Source organism: Hemicordylus capensis, chromosome 13 (assembly GCF_027244095.1).
Source record: "Hemicordylus capensis ecotype Gifberg chromosome 13, rHemCap1.1.pri, whole genome shotgun sequence".
In the NCBI taxonomy this organism is placed as follows: Eukaryota; Metazoa; Chordata; class Lepidosauria; order Squamata; family Cordylidae; genus Hemicordylus; species Hemicordylus capensis.
The window spans coordinates 22403423-22428538 of NC_069669.1; the positions used below are offsets into that span (position 1 = coordinate 22403423).

Consider the following 25116-nt stretch of genomic DNA (forward strand, 5'->3'; position numbering starts at 1 on the left):
CACAGCACACTCCTCCAGACCTCAATCCGCCAGCCAAGGACGCTCCCCGCTAACATGGCACACCTGTGAATACCCCCAGGATCCAATGGGTACAACTTCACCTGGAGAACCATATGTGTTTGATGACACCGGGTCTCAACGATTGCCACTGCGTTCTGTGTCTACTGTATCTACCCAGACGCAGTGCCCAGAACTATTTCACCGTGCTTCACAGACTTTTCCTATGAGCACAAGATCTGCCTCCATTCAGACAGATGTCCTGCCACACTCATCTGTCAGCACTGAAGAGACACAAACCATTGCTCAAACTAATGGAAATGAACCGTCTCCTTGCTCCCCCTCTGAACATTATGGTTCGTCCGATTTTGAGTCGGATTCGGATTCGGACAGTAATATTGCGGATCCTCCAGTGGATGTGGCTTCACCCACGTATGTATCTCCAAATGATGAGCTAAAAGCTTACCACAAGCACATTCGTGCGATGGCGGATTCCCTGGGGCTGGACATTCGCTCTCCTTTGGCGACAATAGATGATCCGGTATACAACTTTATGCTTCAGTCTCAATCTACCGCTCCAGTGGCACTCCCTATGCTACCAGTGATCACTAGGGCGGCTAAGTGCGCTTGGGAAGTACTCCACACCTCCACGCCAACTTCCAAGAAACTTGAGAGCCTCTACCGGGTACAAGATAAGGACAATGAATATTTGTTGAAGCATCCGGCGCCCAATTCTCTTGTTATTGATTGCGCCACTTCTTCTAAGTCAGGCAAACGCCATACAGTTCCTCCGGATAAAGAGGGCAGAAAACTAGACCTTTTAGGCAGGAAGGTGTATTCGACTTCGTGCCTTTCGATCAAAGTGGCCAACTATGCGGCCTGCACGGCCAAATACACACGTGGCCTCTGGGAACTTTTGGAAAAAGACCTGGAATCTTTGCCTATACATGAGTTTAGGGCTAAGTTCCGCCAGACCTTGGAAAACACTGGGGATTTGACTCGTCGCCAGCTAAGCATTTCTAAACACCTAGCGGAAAGTGAGTCCAGGGCCATGACAGCAGCTATCACTCTACGCAGGCATGCTTGGTTGCGGTCCACTAATCTCCAGATGGACATGAAAGAAAAGATCGAAGGCCTCCCTTTCGATGGCTCCGGTCTTTTCAGCACCACCACAGACGCCACAATGGAACAGTTAAAAAAATCCAAGTTCACGGCAAAAACCTTCACTGCTGCCCAATCATCCTCCGGGCAGTCATCAAGATACCGACCCAATTATGGAAAATACAGGCCCAACTATCGAACCCAAGATCGCCGGGATTTCAGAAAGCCATATACCCCATATCAAAAGCGAGCCTACCAGCAGAGGCATAAAGCTTCTCAACCCCAGCGTTCCAAGACGCAGGACAACCAAAAGCGTCTTTGAAAATTGCAATTGCCCATTGACACCTCCTCCTCTCTCCCTTTCCCAGCCAGCGCGGGTACCGTCCTCACCACCGACTATTCTGTCCCAGCCAACCATCAGGCTGGCCAGCCATGTCCCCGCATGGCACCACATAACATCAGACAAATGGGTCCTGAAGATTGTGAGCTCAGGCTATGCACTCGAATTCAAGACCATTCCTCGTTTTATGGGGATGAAGCTCACTCCTGCATCGGATCTCCTGAGGGAAGAGGTGAAGGATCTTCTTTGCAAAGGGGCAATATCCCCGGTGTCATGGGCAGACAGGCTAGACGGGTTCTACTCCCGTTACTTCCAAATTCCCAAACGGGATGGGGGTATACGACCCATTATGGATCTCCGTCGCCTGAACAAATTCATTCACGTCCGAAAATTCCGCATGATGGCGTTACAACACATCCTACCTCTCCTTCAGGGAGAAGAGTGGCTTGCAACGCTGGACCTCAAGGACGCCTATTTTCATATAAGTATTCGACCTTGCCACCGAAAGTACTTACGTTTCACCGTCGGACGGGAAGTGTACCAATACAATGTATTGCCCTTCGGACTGTCTACCGCACCGAGGGTCTTTACAAAATGCATGGCTGTGGTGATTGCACACCTACATACCAGAGGGATTGCTATCTATCCATACCTAGACGACTGGCTTCTGGCAGCAAAGACCAAAGAAGAGTTACTTTCGCATATCCGTTATGTGATAGATCTTCTCCACGACCTAAGGTGTTCAAATCAATTGGAAAAAGTCACATCTACAACCGGTTCCGGTTATCTCCTACATAGGAGCAGTTTTGGACACCAGAGTGCAGAAAGCGTTCTTACCAGAGGACAGGTTCAACTGTATTGGAGACCTGATTCGTCTCTTCCAGCAACAACCAACCCAACCAGCCCTTGCCGTCCAACGCCTTTTAGGGCTGATGGCTTCGTGCAATGCGATTATACACTTCGCTCGCCTAAAAATGCGCAAGCTTCAACTATGGTTTCTTTCTGTCTTTCACCCATGCAGGGACAATCAAGACAAACGCTTACTAATGCCTCCTCAAGTCCTTCGTTCTCTAACGTGGTGGACGCGCCGAAACAATCTGCTCAGTGGGGCCCCCTTTCAAAATCCCTCCCCTACTGTCTGGCTGACCACAGATGCATCTCTACAGGGTTGGGGTGCACATTGCAACGGGCACAAGATCCAAGGCAGGTGGTCTCCTCAACAAGCCCTACTACACATAAATTTCCTAGAGCTACTAGCAGTTTTTCTGGCTCTGCGAGCTTTTCTTCCAATCATACAAGGCCAGATTGTTCAAGTCCAGCTCGACAACACAACTGCACAAGCATACATCAACCGTCAGGGCGGAACGGTGTCCCGGAGCCTGTGTGCCCTCAGCGTCCAGCTGTGGCACTGGTGCATCCAACACCAGATTGCCCCTGCAGCAGTACACATCAAAGGCCTGGAGAATGTATTAGCCGACGACCTCAGTCGGGTCTTTTTGAAAGATCACCAACACGAATGGGAACTACATTCAGAAGTCTTGACCCCGCTCTTCGACCAATGGATGTTTCCCTCCATAGATCTCTTTGCTTGCTCCACGAATACAAAATGTTCCCGTTACTGCTCGAGAGCGGGCCACGATGCTCGTTCTCTAGGGGATGCTTTTCAGCTGAACTGGTCCGAAGAGACTCCGTACATGTTTCCCCCACTCCCACTGATACCCAGGGTAGTGGCACGTCTGCTGTCTCAACCGACCGACGGGATCTTGATTACCCCTTGGTGGCCAAGACAACCTTGGTTTCCGCGGCTACGCAGACTGTCCAAGAACTGTTACCACCACTTACCTCAGCGCCTAGATCTGCTGACACAAGACGACGGCCAGATCTTGCACCCAGACGTACTCACCCTTCATCTGACCGCCTGGCGGATACTCTCCTAAGACGAATTTTGCTCAACCAACGGAAGGCATCCACTCGTAAGAATTATCAGAGCAAATGGCACTGTTTTAAAATATATGCAAGGTCTAGAGGGTTCTTACCCAAGCAGGCTTCGATCAAGGAAGTCTTACGTTACCTAACGATACTAAAAACTCAAGGTCTTGCAAATGTCTCCCTTAAGGTCCATCTGGCTGCCCTCTCCGCACAACACCCGGGCAGTGATGGAAAGACTTTGTTTTCCCATCCGTTGAGTAAGGCCTTTCTAAAAGGTCTCTCGAATGTGTACCCGCCAGTTAAGCCTCCTGTAGAACCATGGAGCCTATCTCTGGTTCTTTCATCCCTCACTCAGCCTCCTTTCGAGCCCATGGCCACATGTTCATTGAAACTGGTCTCCTGGAAGACTGCCTTTTTGATAGCAATTACTACTGCTAGACGAGTCAGTGAACTCACAGCACTCAGAGTAGACTCCCCTTATACTATCTTTTATCCAGACAAAGTCCGAATGCGTCTGGATCCTTCTTTTTTACCTAAAGTAGTGTCTTCCTTCCACCTCAATCAGGATATAATCCTGCCTACGTTTTTCAGACTTCCTTCCACTTCCTTGGAGAGATCCTTGCACACTATGGATGTACGCCGTGCTCTGCTGTTCTATATGTCCAGAACACAAGACTTTAGAGCCTCCAAACGTCTCTTCGTGTCTTACCAGGGCTCTTCCAAAGGTTCCCCAGTCTCCAGACAACGACTGTCGAGATGGTTGGTGCAGGTGATATTGTTCACATACAAACTACAAAACAAAGCACCTCCAGAAGCTATACGGGCCCACTCCATTAGAGCCCACGCTTCCTCGGCTGCACACCTAGCAGGGGTTTCTTTCACGGACATCTGCAAAGCAGCTACATGGTCCTCTGAGTCCCCATTTATCAAACACTATGCCATAGATGTACGTTCTGCTGCAGAGGCTTCATTCGGGAGAAGCATCTTGAAAAGGGTGCTGCCTTAATTCCTACTGCTCCCCTCCTCCTTTTTTGGAGCTCGCTAGACACCCATTCTTATGGGTATCGACGGATCTCGATCCAGATAAACAGGTTGCTTACCTGTAACTGATGATCTGGTAGAGATCCGTCGATATCCATAAGACCCTCCCGACCTCCCCTCTGCAGTAGGACTACCTTTATGTGCATTGCGGTGTGCAGCCCTTTGCAACGTCCTTTATTGAGCACTTACCTTGGATGAACTCACCTTCGTCTTCTGGATGGTCGTCCTCCACGGCGGTCGTCCAAGAACTGAGGGACTTCGCGCCAAAGACACGCCTTATATAGAACGCTCAGTGTGGGGGCGTGGCTTCGGCGCTTCGACAAGCTCAGGCATGGCTACCGCGTGACTCCTGCGCAGGCGCAGAACCCATTCTTATGGATATCGACGGATCTCTACCAGATCATCAGTTACAGGTAAGCAACCTGTTTTTCTGAGTGACCGGAAAATCATTCCAGTCAATGATCTATCTGCCTCCCCATCTGAATGTATCATGTACTGTAGAACAGAAGTGCAAGCAGTTCCTAACACTGTCAGCAAGAAAACTGTTTCCTGCTTCTTGCCAAGGCAAATGATCGAATCTGCACCAACTAGCAGCTTCTCCCCTTGTCCTGGCAACTCAGGGACCAAGAATGAGAGAAAAGAAACAAGTCCAGGTTTGGTGGTGCATGTAACAAATGGAAACAATGATTTTCCTCCATTTTCTTTTAAAAGCTGGCACTGCGTACAATGCATGGGGGCATATAATAACTGGGAAATTATGGTAGTGGACAAGAACATTCCTGGAAAGTTGGATGTTTGCCTCAGTGCATGGCTGTCAGTTACGACTAATGTCTGAAAATTCTGGTACGTGGCGCTCTGTGTTTGGTAGATCCTGAGCTTTAACATGAAACCTTAATTGCTTCCATAGGTTGTGTGCATCTCATTCATGAAAAAATGAATGGGCAGACTTTTTAGGGATAAACTGTTGGGGTTTGTAATTATTCAGCAAAGCACCAAGAGGAAACTGTCCACTCCAGGTACCGAGTAGAGTGCTGAGTTGAGTAGTTGCAGTTACTTAAAGAGCACGCATGGAGATTGGTGTACAATCTAAATTAAATAGGTGTATTGGTGAAATACGTTTGAGATAGGAAAGACCTCATCTTATCTATTAGCTACATAATGGATAGGCAGGGAGAAAGATATATGTTTCCATCTGCTCTCTAAGAGGAAAGGTAGAGGACTGACTCTCTACAGGAAGTACCGGAGGAGTCAAGGCAGGGGTCACACATAGTAGAGGCAAAAGTAAGGAGACCCTCACCAGCTACCTCTGCTCCCAATGCCCCTAGTGGTCATTAGGACAGTTGGTGCAAAAGGTTGATGCACTGGAACGCCATCTCCAACAAAAACTGACCTGATGGAGTTCAATTGTGAGGTGTCGTCCTGTCTTTTTCATAGGTACTAAGTCATTTATCACGGACTGGAAAGATCAGCGACGATAACATCCGAAGTCTGTTCTTTGGGGACTACGCTAAACCATCCAGCGATGTAAAAATCTATGATGAAATCACAAACTTGAAGAAGCTGACCTCCGTCATGGAATACTACCTGGAGGAGTTCAACAACATCAGCAAGGCGCCGATGTCTCTGGTCATGTTCAAGTTCGCCATTGAGCACATCTCCAGGATATGCAGAGTCCTGAAACAAGACAATGGCCACTTATTGCTGGTGGGCATCGGCGGGAGTGGCCGGCAGAGCGTGACCAAACTCGGCACTTTCATGAATTCCTACGAGCTTTTCATGATTGAAATCACCAAGTTCTATACCACCAATGACTGGAGAGAAGATGTCAAGAAGGTCATGCTTCAGTCAGGAGTCGCCAACAAAAGCACTGTGTTCCTATTCTGCGACAACCAGATCAAGGACGAATCATTTGTGGAGGACATTAACATGCTCTTGAACACAGGCGATGTGCCTAACATCTTTGCAGCAGACGAGAAGGCTGAGATTGTTGAGAAAATGCAGAGTGCAGCAAGAACTGAAGGCAGGAGGATAGAAGCCACCCCTTTGGCCATGTACAACTTCTTTATTGAGCGTGTGAAGAAGAATCTGCATATAGTTTTAGGTATGAATAGAAACATAGGGGCATAGGGAGCTGCCTTATATCGAGTCAGCTTCTTGGGCCACCTGTCTCAGTCTTGTCTGCACTGACTGTCAGAGGCCTCCTTTCTCAGCCCTGTCCAGAAATGCCGTAGATGCTCTACGACTGAGCTACAGCCCCATCCCCCCAAATATAAACATAGGAACCTGCCTTTCACGGAATCAGAGCTTTGGTGCATCTAGCTCTTTGTCTACACTGACTGGCTGCAGCTCTCCAAGGTTTCAGGCAGGAGTCTTTCCCAGCCCTACCTGGAGATTCTGCCAGGGGGTGAACCTGGGAACTTCTGCACGCAAAGCAGATGCTTTACTGCTGGGCTCCAGCCCCACCCCCTATTTATCTCTCAATAAAACACTTTTCACCCAGATTTTTGCCTCACCTTCAAACGGTTAACTTGACTCACTGGCGGGTGGGGGGGATTAATCTTTTCCAGCAATGAGTCCCATAGGAGATGCTTTCCGGAATCGCTTGCGGATGTTCCCTTCACTCATCAACTGCTGTACGATTGACTGGTTCCAAAGATGGCCCACAGATGCTTTGGAAATGGTAGCAAACAAGTTCTTAGAAGATGTGAAGCTAGAAGATGAAATCAGGAAATCGTATGTTGTGAAATGTCTCTCGAATATGCTAGATTTACAGCACTTACCTTAACGTAAATTGATCAGTTGTTAATGGGAAGACAGGGCTGGCTCAGATGTCACAGGAAATGGCGGTTAAATCTTGGTTCCATGCCACGTCGCCAAGCCTTGGGGGCAGTGTTCCTTGTAACAGCGATTCCCAGATCTTGTTGACTACAATTCCCATTATCCCCAGCTGCAATGGCCTTTGGTTGGGGATGATGGGAGTTGTAGTCAACAACAAATGTAACAGATATTACAGTCCGTGTGGGGTCTCCTTCCTCCCCTGCTTGTGTGACCCTCAGCAGATTGTTCTTCCAACTGAGGTTAAAAACAAAGTAGGGTCAATTATCACATCTGAACCGACCAATCTTCGGTTGTTTTCTAACCAACTCCCTGAAATCTGAATCCCACTTCAAACCTTGGGTTCAAATTTAGATTCATTTTAGGGAAGTAGGTTAGAATAAACCAAGATAGTTGGTTCGGACATCGTGGTCAATTTTGATTTGTTATTAACAAACCGTCAAACCACCATAATGTACAGTTTGACTCATTTGTTTGTATTAACTGTATTAACATATCCATGTTCTGTAGGGTCGTGTCCATGTGCAAGTATTTCCAAGAAAGCGTGCGAGAGCTCTCCGTCAGCTATTACAATGTCCTTCGGAGACACAACTATGTGACGCCAACATCTTACCTGGAATTGATTCTGACCTTTAAGGCTCTGCTAAATAGCAAGAGGCATGAAGTGGATATGATGAGGAATCGATACCTTGTCGGCCTTCAGAAACTGGATTTTGCAGCTTCGCAAGTGAGTATGGGCTGGAAACGGTAAGATGCACACACCCCTGTTGCGATGTCCATTGCTTAGAATAATCATGGCAAGCGTGATACTTTCTGCTCACAGAACGACTAGCAGGGCCTTTCAGCGACTAACACCCCAATTCTACACACGTGTCCTTGGGAGCAAGGCTCCTAGAGTGTTCCTCAGGAGTAGGCGTGTTCCCATGACTGCCGGCAGGGTAGGCAAAGTGGCTTCGGCCATGTGCCTGCAACCATGAAGGCAGGAGGCGGGAAGCATGATGCTGTGCGAGGCAGCAGCTAGGCAGGACCAGCGCACCCTGTCTGGATCCTGTCCTCGGCTTTTTACCGAGGTCCCAGGAAAGGCAGCCCTAGCCAGCTGCCGCCTCGCACACGGCCATCCTCCCTGCCTCCTCCCTTCAGGTTTGCAAGCACACGGCCGGAAACCAGGAGCGTGCTCCCTGGCTCCCCTACCCAGGCCGGGCACTTCTCCTCACTTGCCAGCAGCCAAGTGGGAAAAAATCTCATCATTGGGAGTGTAGCCATAAGGGAACGGGGATGGGGGGTGGGGGCGGCACTGGCTGGGAAGCAACCCGCTCTTTGCTCTCCCCTCCCATCTCCCTGACTCACTGGCAAGCTGCTGGCTCCCTTCTGGAGTATGAAGTGTGCGTGTGAGATGATTTGCATAGGAGGGGGGGGGCGTGCTGGGAATGTTTGGTTTTTCACCATGTCCATATAGTTCTCCTGCAGCAAAGACATTGGTGGGGGGTGGAGAAGGTGACAGGGGTCCCAGGAGCAGGGGCCCTTCTTCACGTCTTGCCCTGGGGCCCACACCCCCAGCCTTCCTTTGCCCCTGCTAGTCCCGGCACGACTCAGCCACGCTCTCCGGCTGCTGCTCCTCTTTCCCCCGGTGACCTCTTTAGGTTGCAGTAATGCAGAAGGAGCTGACAGCTCTCCAGCCGGAATTGATCCAAACCTCTGCAGAAACCGAGAAGATGATGGTGCATATAGAAAAAGAAACGGTTGAAGTGGATGCCAAGAAAGAGCTGGTAGCTGCCGATGAAAAGGAGGCCAACGAGGCAGCAGCGGTTGCTCAGGGCATCAAGGTACCTCCTGGGCTCTTCTCCATGTCAGGGTCTTAGAAGAACACAAGAAGAGCCCCGCTGGGTCCGGCCAGAGGCCCATCCAGTCCACCATCCCGTTTCACCCAGTGGCACTGGCCAGCCAGGTGCATGCTCTGGGCCTCCCACCAATGGGGGGAAGAGGGCAGCTGCCGTTTGCACTTCCCTCGCAGCAGCACCTGGTATTCAGGGACTTGCCACCTCTGATCCTGACGGGAGTCCATAGCCACCAAGGCTGCCAGAGGTTGAGAGCCCTCTCCTCCTCCATGAACTGGTCTGATCCCCCTTTAAAACCCTCTAGGCTGGTGGCCATCACCACCTCCGAGAGCAGCAAATTTCATAGTTTAACCTCACATGGTGTCAAGAAGTACTGCTTCTGTCTGTCATGAATCTCCCAGCATTTAGCTTCAAGGGATGATCCCGGGTCCTAATATGATAAGAGAGGCGCGTCTAATCTGCAGTTTTGGTAGGAAGGGAGTCTCGGGAAAAGAGATGAGTGGGTGGATTGGGGGACCCCAGCAAGTAGGGTTAGGGGTGGAGAGTTGGTCCTGCAGTAGTGAGTACGAATTCTCCCCTTTGCTAAGGGAAGTTAGCATTTGGTTTGCATTTGGATGGGAGACTACATGTGATCACTCTCTGCGGGAAGATGTTTCCCCTAGGTTGTGGAATGCCCTCCCTGTGGGAAAAAGAGCTCTGTCCTCCCTACAGGCATCCCAGAGAGCTGCAAGGACCTAAATTTTTAAGCCTGGTATTTCAGTGGTTTTAATGAGTTTTATGTTAATATTTTAATATATTTTATGTTATTTATTTATTGTATTCAATCATTATTTTATTTAGCACATTTCTATACCGCCCCATATAAAAATCTCTGGCAGATAAATACAAATATTTAATGTATTTTAACTGGTTTTAATATGTTATCATTTTGATATATTTGATGTTGTTGAACATATTTTAAGTCGTTTTTATTATTTTAATATTTTAATTGGTTTTATTTTTTGGTGAAGCCATTTTGGACGGCCCTGAGCCCTTTTGGGCGGGCGACATAGACATGAAACAAATAAATAAAACCTGCCGCCTGCTGCGAAAGGTCGACTCCTGGCAAGATGCCGCTTTCCTGGGTCACTGCTGTGTGCTGGGGGGAAGCAGGAGATGCCGTGGGGCTGCTGACAGTGGAGGGCTGATTAGGCTTGCTGTGATTCCAGGAAGAATGTGAAGGGGACCTTGCAGAGGCCATGCCTGCTCTGGAGGCTGCCCTTGCTGCTCTGGATACCTTGAACCCTTCAGACATCTCCCTCGTCAAGTCTATGCAGAACCCTCCAGGGCCTGTCAAGCTTGTCATGGAGAGCATTTGTGTCATGAAAGCAATCAAGCCGGAGAGAAAACCTGATCCAAGTGGAAGCGGTAAAATCTGATTACAAGCGCCTGGCCTACTGAGTATTCTGTGTCCAGTGCACCCTTTGTTGGCACTGAATTACCTTTCCTGTCCATTCAATACTTTTGATAAGGCCGTAGCTCAGTGGTAGAGCATCTGCCTTGCATGCAGAAGGTCCCAGGTTCACTCTCTGGCATCTCCAGGTGGGAGGGATGCCTGTTTGAAGGGGATGGGGCCATAGCTCAGTGGTAGAGAATTTGCTTTGCATGCAGAAGGTCCCAGGTTCACTCCCTGGCGTCTCTAGGTGGGAGAGACCCCTGTCTGAAGGGGATGGGGCCAAAGAACAGTGGCAGAGAATCTGCTTCGCATGCAGAAGGTCCCAGGTTTACTCCCTGGCTTCTCCAGGAAGGACTGGGAAAGACTCCTATCTGAAACGTTGGAGAACCAGTGCCAGTCAGTATAGACAATTATCCCCTTGTATAGGATTTGAATATGAAATCTTTTTCTTAAATGTTTGTGCAAAATGCAGGTAAAATGATAGAAGATTACTGGGGTAGTTCCAAGAAGATTCTAGGAGATATGAAGTTCCTTGAAGGGTTAAAGACTTATGACAAAGATAATATTCCTCCAGCCGTGATGAAGAGGATTAGAGAGAAGTTTATCAACCACCCAGACTTTCAGCCAGCTGTCATAAAGAATGTGTCGTCTGCCTGTGAAGGCTTATGCAAATGGGTGAGGGCCATGGAAGTGTACGACCGAGTTGCAAAGGTGGTGGCCCCCAAACGTGAGCGTCTTAGGGAGGCAGAAGGTTTGCTAGCTATACAAATGCAGAAGCTTAATAAGAAGCGTGCCGAGCTTAAGAACGTGATTGACCGTCTCCAAGCTCTGAACGATGAGTTTGAAGAGATGAACAACCGGAAGAAAGAACTTGAGAACAATATTGATATCTGCTCTCAGAAGCTGGTACGGGCAGAACAACTGATCAGTGGGTTAGGAGGAGAGAAGGACAGGTGGACGGAAGCAGCACGCTTGTTGGGAATCCGATACACCGATCTTACTGGGGATGTCTTACTATCTTCAGGCACAGTGGCCTATCTGGGAGCCTTTACAGTGGATTACCGTCTCGAATGTCAGCAGAAATGGCTGGATTTGTGTAAAGAGAAGGAGATTCCATGCTCCAATGATTTCAGCCTAAGTAATACCTTAGGGGATCCAGTCAAAATCCGTGCCTGGCAGATTGCAGGATTGCCAATCGATTCCTTTTCAATTGATAATGGCATTATTGTTTCCAACTCAAGACGCTGGGCTTTAATGATAGATCCTCAAGGCCAAGCCAACAAGTGGGTCAAAAACATGGAAAAAGGCAACAAGCTTTCTGCTATCAAATTGTCTGACACAAACTACGTTCGGTCATTGGAAAACGCCATCCAGTTCGGAACCCCAGTCTTGCTTGAAAACATTGGTGAGGAGCTAGATGCCTTTCTGGAGCCAGTGCTGCTCAAGACCACTTTCAAGCAGCAAGGTGTGGAGTACATAAGACTAGGGGAAAATATTATAGAGTTCTCAAGAGATTTCAAGTTCTACATTACGACTCGCTTAAGGAATCCTCATTATCTTCCCGAAGTGGCAGTGAAGGTTTGCCTGCTCAACTTCATGATTACTCCTCTAGGACTTCAGGACCAGCTTCTTGGGATTGTGGCTGCGAAGGAAAAACCAGAGCTGGAAGAGAAGAAAAACAAACTGATTGTTGAGAGTGCAGCGAACAAGAAGCAGCTGAAGGAGATAGAAGATAAAATTCTCGAAGTGCTTTCCAAATCTGAAGGAAATATATTAGAAGATGAAACAGCCATCAAAGTTCTCTCTTCTTCCAAGGAGCTGTCTGAAGAAATCTCCGAAAAGCAGGAAATTGCCACTGTGACTGAGATGGAGATAGATGCCACTCGTATGGGCTACAAACCAGTGGCTGTTCATTCTGCGACGGTTTTCTTCTGTATTTCTGATCTGGCAAACATTGAGCCAATGTACCAATATTCCTTGATATGGTTCATTAACCTCTATGTCCAGTCTCTTGCAAATAGTCAGAAGAGTGACGTTTTGGAGGAGAGAATTGCAAACATCATTGACCACTTTACAGTCAGCATCTACAATAATGTCTGTCGATCCCTGTTTGAAAAGGACAAACTTCTTTTCTCTCTCCTCCTGACTGTAGGGATAATGAAAGGGAAAGATGAGATAGACGATGAAGTGTGGCGTTTCTTACTGACGGGAGGCGTTGCTCTTGATAATCCCTATCCCAACCCTGCACCAGAGTGGTTAACTGAGAAGTCATGGGCTGAGATAGTGCGTGCATCTGGTCTGAAAAGCCTGCATGGGTTAATGGATCATGTTGAATCCAACCTCATGGAATGGAAAATGATTTACGACTCTGCCAGACCTCATGATGAGGAGTTCCCCGGTGAATGGAAACTAGCCATAGGTCTTGATCGCATGGTCATTCTCCGGTGTCTTAGACCAGATAAAATTGTTCCGGCAACCCAAGAATTCATCACATATAATATGGGAAGAACTTATATTGAACCTCCAACTTTTGACCTTTCAGGAAGTTATAATGATTCAAATTGCTGTGCACCTCTGATTTTCATACTCTCTCCAGGTGCTGACCCTATGGCAGGTGAGCTTTGTAAATGACAAAATGAAGTATTATTTGCTTGTTAGAAGAATATGCAGATACCAGCCAGGTTCACACAGCCATTCCAATCTAGGTTTAATGTTGGTTACCAACTTTAGGGTGATTGTGTGACCACATGCCAAGGTGGTTTATGACCTGAGATGCATCTGAGATTCCTACTTTGGTGTGGGTTCACAAATTCATGCTAACGTCAGTAACCAACATTAAACTGAGATTTGAATGATTGTGTGAACCAGGCTACTGTTGCCAATTCCACCTGGCAACACTTCAACCTGACACGAATATGAGATTGGTAATCTAAGATTTGAACTCAGCTTGACAATGTCAGCTTTGTGCTGGTCAACGACCGTAATAAAGATTATATATATATACAATGTCAGCTTCATGTCAAGTTAGCACATTGCCCAGTGGAGATCAGAGAAGATTTCTGGATTGACATGATTACTCTCTAGAAGCGCATGCGCCATGGGGATCTCAAGATTCCCATGAGGCATTAGAGATTCTTTAGCAATGTCTGCCAGGGCTATGGATTTGCTGTGTCTTTCTGTCTCTCTAAGTGAAAGTCAACCTTCTGATACTTCTGCCAATGCTCTTCAGCCCCACCTGCAGCTCAAGACCTGTGTGTTCAATGAAAATGGTTCTGTATGCCATATTTACACTAAGAAACATCTCCAGTGATGCTTACAGTTAAAGAGAATCCATCCTGTGCTACCCTTTTCAGAAGGATTGGGGACACTTCATAGGCTTTAGAATAAAAAGCATGCACAAGAGAATGTGCATGTTCTAGTTTTGTTAATATTGCGTATGTTGCAAAGTTGCCTTTTATGTTATATAGCATGTGGTGAAGTTTATTGTTTGTCTTTATACAAACAATATATTGTTTGGGGGTGGGTTTTTTTTGCAATGACAGACGTTGACTTGTTTTAAATCTGTCATACAGAATAGTAATGGATAAGACCACATTAGCAACAGTCAGGAGAAATGGTCTACATATAAAACAGATCAAGTCATGGCAACTGTAGATTATGCATGATAAGCCTTAAGGAATGAAAACCTGCAGTCGAAAAGAGTATAGCGTTGGTGCCTCCTCCTGCAGCTGCCTGAGAAGGCACCACTACTGAAAAGGCCCTCTCCTCAGCCACTACCCATAAAATATGTTCAAGTAGTCTGGTTCCAAGCCATTGAGCGCTTTAAAGGTTGAAGCCAACACCTTGAATTGTTGCTGCATCTTCAGAATCAGGATTCTTCATCCTTCTTTCTGTGATTTTTGATAAAGCTTATGAAGGACTATCCATTCTTGCCACTTGTTCCTTCTTTTCATTGGGTGGGTTCAGAAGACCTGCTGCAAGGCAGTAAGCCAGTAACATCTTGGCAAAATATTGGGACGCAAGAGGGTGTGCCATCTGAACCCACCCAAGCTCAGTTCCCGCAGCATGATATTGACATTTTGCTGACTTTTTTAACCAGGAATGGGAGTTGGTTTGAGGAAGATGCAAAAATGTTCCAGTACTGGAACCAGACTTAGATGGGTTTGGACAACTTGCCCGCTGGAAGCGCCCGCTCTTGTATTCCAGCATTTTACTGAGATGTTACCGGCTTACTGCTTTGTGGCGGTTCGTCTGAAACTTCCCCCCACAATGTGTAACAAAAAGGAAGAGTGAAAGGAAAGAAAGGACACCTTGGGAAGCGGGGGGCTGTTATTTATTTATTTATTTATTTATTTATTTATTTATTTATTTATTTATTTATTTTTGCATTTATATACCGGCTTTCGTTAAAAGACAACCCCAAGGCGGTTGTTAAATCTCAACGCCATGCCTGGGGCCCTCAGGAGCCACTTGCTTATTAGGTTTTATGTATTTATTTGTCATATTGACAACCCGCTTAACGTAGGAATCTCTAGGCAGTGCAGAACCATTTAAAACACAGCAAAAACAAAAGATTTAAAATCACGGTTTAGTTAAAATTTAATCAAATAAAACAATTAACACAGTATAAATATTTTAAAGCAAAAAGTGTGTCTTAAGGATTTATTTATTTTTTTGAAACTCCAGAGATAGAGAATCTCTTCTATTGATGGTGAGCATGTTCCAAAGTCCTGGGGCAGCCACAGAGAAGGCCTGGTCCCGTTTCGCCACCAAATGAGCAGGTGACAGACTGGAACCAGAACTGAGACCTCACAATCTCAGTAGGTGGCAGGCTTCATGGTAGAGAAGAAGGTTTCTTAAGTACCCTGGCTCCAAGCCATTAAGGGCTTTATAGGTAATAACCAGCACTCTTTATTTTGCACAGAGACATTCTGTGTAAGATTCTTTTTAGATTGGCATTATATGTTCTCTTCAGGTTATCTCAGAGAATAACTTGGCTGCTGCATTCTGCAGCAATTGCAGTTTCTGGACTATGTACAAAGACAACCCCACATAAAGTGCATTGCTAAAGTCTGATCCGGAGGTTTGAGATGAACTAGTTTGAGTATGAGTTGGCTGTTGAGGATTCTAAGAACACACCACATGTTTGTTAAGCATGTAGACACAAATACTTTTAACTTTTTGACATCAGGACTGCTGAAGTTTGCTGATGATCTTGGCATGGAAAACATCCAGACTATTTCCCTTGGACAAGGACAAGGCCCCATAGCAGCCAAGATGATTAATAAAGGTCTTGTGGATGGAACGTGGGTCATATTACAGAACTGCCATCTTGCGACCAGCTGGATGCCTGCTTTGGAGAAGATCTGTGAAGAAGTCATCATTCCTGAGAATACCCATGACCAATTCAGGCAAGCATTTAATATTTCTTCTTAATTCTACATGAATATGTAAAGAATAAATAAATCTCAGTTTCTGAGCTCCAGGAATCTTATATATGACAAATGGGATGAATAGTTATATACCGCTTTTCAACAAAAGTTCCCAAAGCAGTTTACAAAGGAATGAATGAATGAATACATTGTAGTGACTAGTCTCCGCTCCCTCTAAAGAGTTAACAGGAAGTGAACCCTTGTCTTGACTGACAGGCTGGTGAACTCCAGAGTTCACCCAATCAGTCCAACAGGTGTGTGGGACTTGAGAGTTGCAGGGGGTAATTCTGACAAGAAAGGAAGTCTGTGCAGAGAGTGTGGAGTAGCCTGAAGTCTGTACTGGAGAAGTGAGGAGGACATGTGGCAATGGAGTTTTGCTGCAGCAGGATGACTGTAGATCCTTGTGAGACAGGATTGCAGGAGGCTTGATTCTCATCAGGAGCTTGGTGGGTTCAGGAAAACAGGAAGCCCAGGCTAGGGGCTTTGGAGGTTTAGGGCAGGAGAAAGTGTTTTAGTAAGAATTTGCATTAGAATTTCTGTTTCTTTGGTGTGTGCGCGTTGCATTTTCCTAAATATCTGTTCTTTGCAACTGAGTAACTAAGATTTTAAAGTATGCCATCATTTGGGGTGCTTTTGAAGTATTCTTGTAACCAATTAAGTGTTTCTAAAAAGCCAAAAGCCTCAGACAGAACCAGTTTGTAGTAATTGAATAACAGTTTCTTCTTCTTTGTTCTTTACCTTTTACAAGCCTCCAAGGGTGGTTATTAAATGAGCAGGAAAAAAGCGGGGAGGCAGAAGGGGGATTTATCTGGTGCAGAACACATCTCAAGGATAGCATGGCCAAATTAACAATTAAGAATTAACTCCATATGCAGGCAGATGCATGGGAGAGAGAGGTTTTATTCTTGCCTACTTACAACGGGAAACAAAGTGAAATGGGGATTGCTAGTCACCCGAAACCCCGTTGGGAAAGGCTTTCTATAGAGGTGGCTTGGTGGCAGTGAGATTTACCCTACCAGAATATTTTCTTTTTTCTTTCTGGGTTTTGGAATGTTAAAGATTTTTAAGCCAGCGAATCTGCTTCTCAAGCAGAGGAAAGGGATGACTCATCACTGAAGTCTCCCTTGTGCTGCAGAACTGGTTTGGACCAGTCAGGGAGATTATCCAGTAACCTGGCCTGAGTCAGGAAGGGTATATACCCACAATCTGCTACATGCATACATAAAAATGACTTCTTGACCCCAGGGCTCACAATCTAAAATAGAAACATAAGATATATACCAGCAGCAGCCATTGGAAGGATCTGTGCTGGGAAAATATTTAGAAATACCTGTTTCTAAAAGAGCTAGAAATGTTATGATCTTTATGGACACATAACCAGAGCATTCACTGGTAAGAGGGAGTCTTGGAGTAACCCACAGATAGCTTGTAAACTGCACAGATACAGAGGTTTGGGATTGTCTATAAATCAGATAGACAGATAGATAGATAGATAGATAGATAGATAGATAGATAGATAGATAGATGGATAGATAAGGTGTTATCAGGTATTCAGACATTAAAAAGAGAAACTTGGATATCTGTACATGGATAACATCTGCACTGTATAATCAAATGTATTTCTGGTCTTGCTCCATCAGGCTGTGGCTAACCAGCTATCCATCGGAAAAGTTTCCTGTTAGCATTCTACAGAATGGAATAAAAATGACCAACGAGCCACCAAAAGGGGTCAGAGCGAATCTCCTCCGCTCGTACCTCAACGACCCGATTTCTGACATCACATTCTTTAACAGCTGTGAAAAGAAAGAAATGTGGCAGAAATTGCTGTTTGGCCTTTGTTTTTTCCATGCTCTTGTGCAAGAGAGGAGAAACTTTGGCCCTTTGGGTAAGATGTGATCATTCCACTCTTTTCCAAAATAGTAGATTTGGCACTGTGCTGCCCCATTAACAGAAGCATCGTGTCCATACTGCAAGCCGGAATTGTCCCACTCTATTCTGCACAGGTCATCAGCCTTTCATCCAGCAGGCAGGCAACTTTGGCTCTCCAGCTGTGACTGGACTACAATTCCCATCATCCCTAGCTGCAATTTATTGGATGTTGTAAGGAACTGTAGTTCAGCAACTGCTGGTGAGCCAAAGTGGCCTCCTGCTGCTATAGTCCATGAGCCAGACTAATAGAGTGGCCATGTCCCCCGAAATTCCAGGTTTCACCCGGATTTTGAGCATCTCACCCAGATTGCTTAGCCCACCCAGATTCACCCTAATTTCAACTTTCATTTTAAAAAACAGAAACAAAAACTGAGCTCTAGCCCTTGTAGAGAGGAAAACTTGCAGTCACTAGTCTGCTCAAAAGTTATTTTCAAGCCAATTTACATAATGTGCAAATTAGGCACCTGGATATGGCAACCCTACAGACTAATTTTGCCCATCAGTGATGAATGTGACTCATCACTGTGATTCTTGGCAATGTCTACCCACTAAAGGTACATAGGAACATAGGAAGCGGCCATAAACTGAGTCAGACCCTTGGTCCATCTAGCTCAGTATTTTCTTCACAGACTGGCAGCGGCTTCTCCAAGATTGCAGGCAGGAATCTCTCTCAGCCCTCTCTTGGAGATGCTGCCAGGGAGGGAACTTGAAACCTTCTGCTCTTCCCAGAGCAGCTCCATCCCCTAAGGGGAATATCTTCCAGTGCTCATACTTCCAGTCTCCCATTTATATGCATCCAGGGCAGACCCTGCTTAGCTAAGGGGACAAATCATGCTTGCGACCACCAGACCAGCTCTCCTCTCTTTAAAGTAAAGTGTGCTGTTGGGTCAGTGTTGACTCCTGGCGACCACAGTGCCCTGTGGTTGTCTTTCGTGGAGTACAGGAGAGGTTTACATGTCGACCCCTCTAGAGATGGAAAATACTGTAGGTGGAGTATTGTTGCACTTACAGCTTCCTCTGTGTTATCACCCCTTCTTTATCCCTACCCCGAAACCATTAGGGCACTGAGAGCTGCTTCTGATCATATGGAGATAATGCCCTGATGGTGTCAGTATGTGCTTGGTATGTGCCCATTGGCATGTGGCTGCCGTACAGATGGTCGCCTCCGTCTGTGACTCAGCTGAGGTCTCGTTTTGTTGACGGCTTCCTCAGGTGTGCAGTTGGCGGCTGGGCTTTCTGCCCCAGGCCGCTCCTCAAAAAGCAGATGGGAGCCTTTTAGATGGGGCTTTCAACTAGCATCAGTTCCGATCTCTGCGGTGGCCATAGAGGCAACTGCTGTTCAAATTAGCTGCAGCCCTTTTTCATCTCTGCATCCATCTGAATGCAGCTGTTCCGTCTTGAGCTGAGCAATTCAAAAATGACAGTGAAGGGGTACGTAAATAATATCTAACAATGGCAGTTTGGCATGCCATTAAGCCCAGAATGCATCCTTACGTTGGAAGGGAAGCTCATTAAAAATCAGTATCTCCCCCTTGGCTACAATCTTGAGACAAATGCTTGAGCTTCATTGTGGGGGTGGGGGGTGGGGTGGGGTTCCAACATCCAAAGACCATTTGCTTTTAACAACCCTTTATTGTGGCCACTGACATTGGGAAATGGCCTTCTGCTGTGTGAGACCCTCGGCCCATCTAGCTCATGATGGTCTGCACTGACTGGCGGTGGGTCTCCCAGGTTCCAGGCAGGAGCCTCTCCCAGCCCTACCTGGAGATGCTGCCAGGGACTGAACCTGGGACCTTCTGCAGGCAAAGCAGGTGCTTCATCATGGAGCTACAGCTCTATTTCCCCCAGACTAGGAAGCTGCTTTATCCTGAGTCAAACCCTTGGTCCGTCTAGGTCAGTATTTTTGACTCTGACTGGCAGTGGCTCTTCGGGGTTCCAGGCAGGAGGCTTTCCCAGCCTGACCTGGGGATTCTGCTGCCAGGGCCTGAACCTGGGACCTCCAGCACGCAGAACCGGAGCTCTGTCATTGCCATTCCCACAGCAGCAAACAGCTCCAGCCAAATAGCTGCCAGGCACACAGTCAGTATTTCCAGAACAAATCTAACTGTGCTGCAAACTCATTCATTTCTTCTTTTTTCTGATCCTGACAGGTTGGAATATTCCATACGAATTCAACGAATCTGATCTTAGAATCAGTATGCGGCAGATCCAGATGTTTCTGAATGAATATGAAGAAATTCCATTTGAAGCTTTAACATATCTAACAGGTAAGGGCGTAATATTCTGTGAAACATAGCATCTCAAACTGTGTTATAGTGGGCAGGCTCACGTATAACACAGCAAATCAGGTTGCCACGAACTGCCAGTTCCGAGAGTGTGTGCAGGAGCCTGAGTTTCAATGCTGTGACAGCTATGTCGACAGTGGCCGTATCGTCCGAACTCACCGGTGTCAGCATATTCTACCCTACTTGTGGTTCCAAACCCTATGTCCGCAACCTAGATTTGAAGTAGGTTATGAATGTCGGATCTGGAAATGCAAGTAGAACTTTATTTGTTGACCACCCCATAATAAATTGTTCTCTGGGCAGCTCAAAAAGTAAATCAATAAAACGACAATTGTTCTGAGGTCGTGTATCTCAAGAAACGGATGCAGCTGGCATATCAGCTGAAGCTGATAGCACCTCTGGCCACCCCCCCAGCCGGGGACACCAGGGAGAGGTTTGGATCCAGAAGCCCTCCCAGACTGTGCGCCTGTTCCTTCTGGGCAGTGTTCCTTGTAAGAGGGAATCCCAAATGTTGTTGACTACAGCTCCCAGACTCCTTAGCTGCAGTGAGCTTTGGCTGAGCAGGCTGGGAGTTGTAGTCAACAATATCTGGGATTTTCTGTTAGAGGGAACACTGCTTCTGGGGAAGTGTGACCCTGTTCAGACCGGCAGATCAAAATCGTCTCCCGAGTTCCCACCCTGCACAATAAGTACCTTTGTCTTACCTGGATTCTGTCTCCGTCACCGCAGCATGCAAACTGAGAAGGGGCAGTTGGTGAATTGTAACTGAGACCTCTGTATGTATATGTTGTGATGCTCTGTCACCCAGTCCTGTTTTTGATTTGATTTTACTCTGGTTTTATTTTCCATTTTATTTTTTGATTGCTGGTCACTGACTGTAATAATAAAATGCATTCATTCCGTCTCAGTCTGAATCATTATGTGTGAACCCGCCCAGTAAGTGTGAGTCCCCTCTGCACACACACCTACGTAGAACTCCCCGGGCACAACTGAGAGAAAGCAACGACACTCGGCTCTCCTGGCTGTCTCTCCCCTGCCTCGCCAGTGAGCAGACTGGAGGTGGGAGGGAGTGGGATCAAAAGATCGTGATGAGGAGTTTGAGGGGCAGCAGCCCGGGGTGGTTTTGTTTCCAGTGGATGAGAACAGCGGAGGCTTGGGGTGTCTTTGTCATCTCTGCTTTATTTAGAAATAAGTGGAGGCAAAGAGGCCACCGACAGGCTGCCCTGCATGGCAACTTCCAAGTCCACCGCACAAGGAAGTTCACATCCAGCCAGCTCACAACTCTCTCTGTCTCCCTGTTAGGCCTGTTGCTGCCTCTGCTGTTTCACTACCTCCTCACCTAGCTGGAGGGGTGTCACTTTAAGCTTTGACATGTGTCTCATTCAAAAACACAGAGAGATCCCCCAGCTATCAAGAAACGATTAGATCCCATTGGTGAAATGTAAGCAGCTACAGGAGCGAGTATCCCCAGACGGGACTGTTAGCTTGCAAATGGAGGGTGTGCATTCACATATCGTCTAGGTTTACCCTGAAGTCCGTGCAACATATCAGAGGGCACTTTGTACACAATTCGGGTTTTTTGCTGCATATTGGAGCCTAGCCCAATTTATGTCCAGGGTTTAAAACCCCCCACTTTTTGGCTTTTCTGCTTTAAAGTAAGACATGAGTGCAGACACAAAGTGTGGGTGCACAGTCAGTTGTGTCAATATTGCCTGTTATTGTGCTGATTGCTAGTTGGGATTCTAAAGCATGTTGTTACAGCTGCTGACCATGACTTTGTTTGATGGCATAGATAACAGGAAGCTGCCATATACCGAGTCAGGCCATTGGCCCATCTAGCTCCATATTGTCTACACAGACTGGCAACAGCTCCTCTAGGGTTCCAGGCAGGCATCTCTCCTAGCCCTAACTGTGGAGATGCCACCAGGGATGTGGAGATGCCACCACCATCCCCAAAGTGAGGGCTTCATCCCCACCCAGGTCTCCTGCATGCACATCTCAACATTCTGACCTTGTGTGCGGTTTATGTTCCTAGGAGAATGTAACTATGGCGGCAGAGTAACAGATGACAAGGACAGGCGTCTGCTCCTCTCGCTTCTTTCCATTGTATACTGCAAAGATATAGAAACTCAGGAGAACTACAGACTCTCCCCTGGGGATGAATATTACATACCACCATTTGGGACATACCAGGTAAGGGAGCCAAGCTGGAAATCAGTGGGGTGGCTTTTGGTTGCCCAATTAAAAGAACATAAGAACAGCCCTGCTGGATCAGGCCCAAGGAGGCCCATCTAGTCCAGCCTCCTGTTTCACACAGTGGCCCGCCAGATGCCGCTGGAAGGAAGCCTACAGGCAGGAGTTGAGGGCGTGCCCTCTCTCCTGCTGTTACTCCCCTGCAACTGGTACTCAGAGGCATCCTGTCTTTGAGGCTGGAGGTGGCCTTTAACCCTCCGACTTAGTAGCTGTTGATAGACCTCTCCTCCATGAAGTTCTCCAGACCCCTCTTAAAGCCATCCAGGTTGTTGGCTGTCACCACATCTTGTGGCAGAGAATTCCACAGGGTGATTATGTGTGTGAAAAAGTACTTCCATTTGTTGGCCCTAAATTTCCTGGCAATCAATTTCATGGCATGACTCCTGGTTCTAGTGTTATGTAAGAGGAAGAAGAATGTTTCTCTATCCACTTTCTCCACACCATGCATGATTTTATAAACCTCTATCATGTCTCCCCGCGGTCGTCTTTTTTTCTAAGTTATGTCTGCCCACAGTGGGGCTGCTTTAATGGCATAGGTTTGGTTGCCACTCTATAAAGCAGATCACACGATCCTTAACTGGGTAGGACAAGCATCCTACCCAGCCTTGGAAGCTGTGTACACTCCCAAATTTTGATCGCGTGCTAGCAAAAACCTAGTGGGGGAGGAGGGAGTAATTGTCTATGAGAGAGGAGCTGGGCGGCGGGTCAGCTTTTCCTCGTGCCTCGTTGATATGCTGGGTAGAATGGTGCCCTCTTACCCACCTTCCGCCTCAGAGAGGATCACTCCTCCCTTCCCCTACCGAGGTTTTTGGTAGTAAAACGTGGTTGAAAATCAGGAGCTTGCACAGCTCCTGAAGCTGGATAGGACTCTGGTCCCACCCGATGGTGTGAACTGACCTTATGAGTCTGGGGCTGTGTGAACAGTATATAAGGGCTCTTCTCATGGCTATGGTTAGGGTAGAGAAGCCTACCCTAGCTGGGGAGCTGTGCACGCTTCGGATACTGGATTGTGTGTGAGGTAAAAGCAAGGCCGTTTGTCACGGGCTCACTCGACAGAAGATGCTGGCCAGAAACATATGACGCAATAGCCAGTAGCTCGAGTTTCCGTTTCACTGCTCAATAGTCAGGTTTAACAGTCTCACCAAGAATACAGGAGTGAGAAATCCAAATCCCAACGTCACAGTCTCTCTGACAAAAGCTCCAAGCAGACTTGACGTGTTGTTTCCAGCAGTTTGTTCAAGGCAGAGGCTGCCCGATTTACAGTCAGCAGCCCCCCGTGCACTTAGTCAACACTCCACCCCTGCCAGCGGCCATAGATGCAATCCAGCTTCTATCTTCTCGCCAGCTGACTACTCCTTCGTCATTCCCTCACCCGCTGCTGATGTTTCCCCCGTCTGCGTTCTTGAGATTGTGGCCGTTCAAACTCTGGCTCCGATCCGGACCCTTCTCTCCAAAGATCACCTGGCCCTGCTGGCCCCCCCTGCGCCAAACACTCGCCCTGGTCTCTCTCCATGACCTCCCCATTCACACCACCGGCCTGCTGCTCCTCCTCAGGGGCATCCCCAGGGTCTAGTGATTCGCCTGCCCCCCACTCCTCTCCGGTGCCCTCACAGTGGAGGCCTGACTCTGGAGGTGGGGAGTTGGCTCGTCTGCCAAGCCCTGTCTGGGTAGGAGGGTTTCCCCTCTGACCTTGTTCTGAAGCTGGGGGCGGAATCTGGGTTGGGTGCGCTTCTGCGACCCAGCTGGGGCTTGGCGGGTGAGCCCGCTCCCCGCTGCTGACCTTGCTTGTACCTGACACGTGATCAAATGATGGAAGTGTGCCCTGCTCCCGAGCTCGGCTCCACAGTTCCTCTTACCCTAGTTCTGACCGTGAGGACAGTCCTCGTGTCTCTCTTATATCCTAGCACCCCCGCTCAGACATGGGAAAGAAAAGGCCCGCTCGTATCCTGCTGAGCGGCATGTTTTCCTTTGCAGTCTTACATAGATTACCTGAGAAGCCTGCCAATCACCACCCACCCCGGAGTCTTTGGCCTCCATGACAATGCAGACATCACGAAGGACAACCAAGAAACCAACCTGCTTTTTAATGGAGTTTTATTGACTCTGCCCAGACAAGCAGGGGGAGGAGGCAAATCCCCCCAGGTAAAAACAAAAAACAAAACCGCAGTGGCTGGGGATCCCTTGGCAGGGGATGCTGGGAGTTGTAGTTCAAAAACAGTGGGAGGGCCAAGTTTGCCCACTTGGGGTAAAAGCTTGAACCAATACAAGAGTTTTCAGGGTTTTTTAAAGAGCAGCCACAGATATCAAAGAGCGGATATTCACTGGGAGGGTATTCCAGAGCCAGGGGCAACAACAGAGAAGGCCCCGCCCCACGTGCATGACAGCTGAGCCTTCCTCAGTGTTGGCACATAGAGGAAAGCCCCCCTCGGATGACCTTGTTGGGTGGGCAGAAACTTTTGGGAGCAGGAGGGCCTTCAGGTATCCAGGGCCCAAACAGTTAAGGGCTTTCAAGGTCATAACCAGCACCTTCAGTTGGATCCGGAAACAGACTGGCAGCCAGTGCAGCTCTTTCAGAATAGGGGTAATACGTTCCAAATGGGGGATTCCAGAGAGAGCCCTGTTATTAGTCAATAAATAATACTGACAAAGCATTGGTGCTCATGCAAGTAAAATACTCAAGTGTGTTTTGCTGTCTGAAAAAAGG

General features: G+C 47.4%; 1 protein-coding gene across 9 annotated transcripts in view; it reads left to right on the forward strand.

Moving 5' to 3' along the window:
- Window positions 1-25116, forward strand: part of DNAH3 (dynein axonemal heavy chain 3) — a 112607-nt gene that overhangs the window by 81603 nt on the left and 5888 nt on the right. For 8 of the 9 annotated variants that reach the window (XM_053276363.1, XM_053276370.1, XM_053276368.1 and 5 more), the window contains 11 exons: window positions 5843-6509; window positions 6976-7141; window positions 7754-7970; window positions 8884-9066; window positions 10287-10485; window positions 10986-13127; window positions 15705-15924; window positions 17586-17830; window positions 20025-20141; window positions 22195-22352; window positions 24387-24554. In XM_053276363.1, coding sequence (XP_053132338.1) covers window positions 5843-6509; window positions 6976-7141; window positions 7754-7970; window positions 8884-9066; window positions 10287-10485; window positions 10986-13127; window positions 15705-15924; window positions 17586-17830; window positions 20025-20141; window positions 22195-22352; window positions 24387-24554 — 4482 coding nt within the window. Of the gene's footprint in view, window positions 1-5842; window positions 6510-6975; window positions 7142-7753; window positions 7971-8800; window positions 9067-10286; window positions 10486-10985; window positions 13128-15704; window positions 15925-17585; window positions 17831-20024; window positions 20142-22194; window positions 22353-24386; window positions 24555-25116 lie in introns of those variants that run through there. The other variant, XM_053276372.1, reaches the window with a different exon arrangement.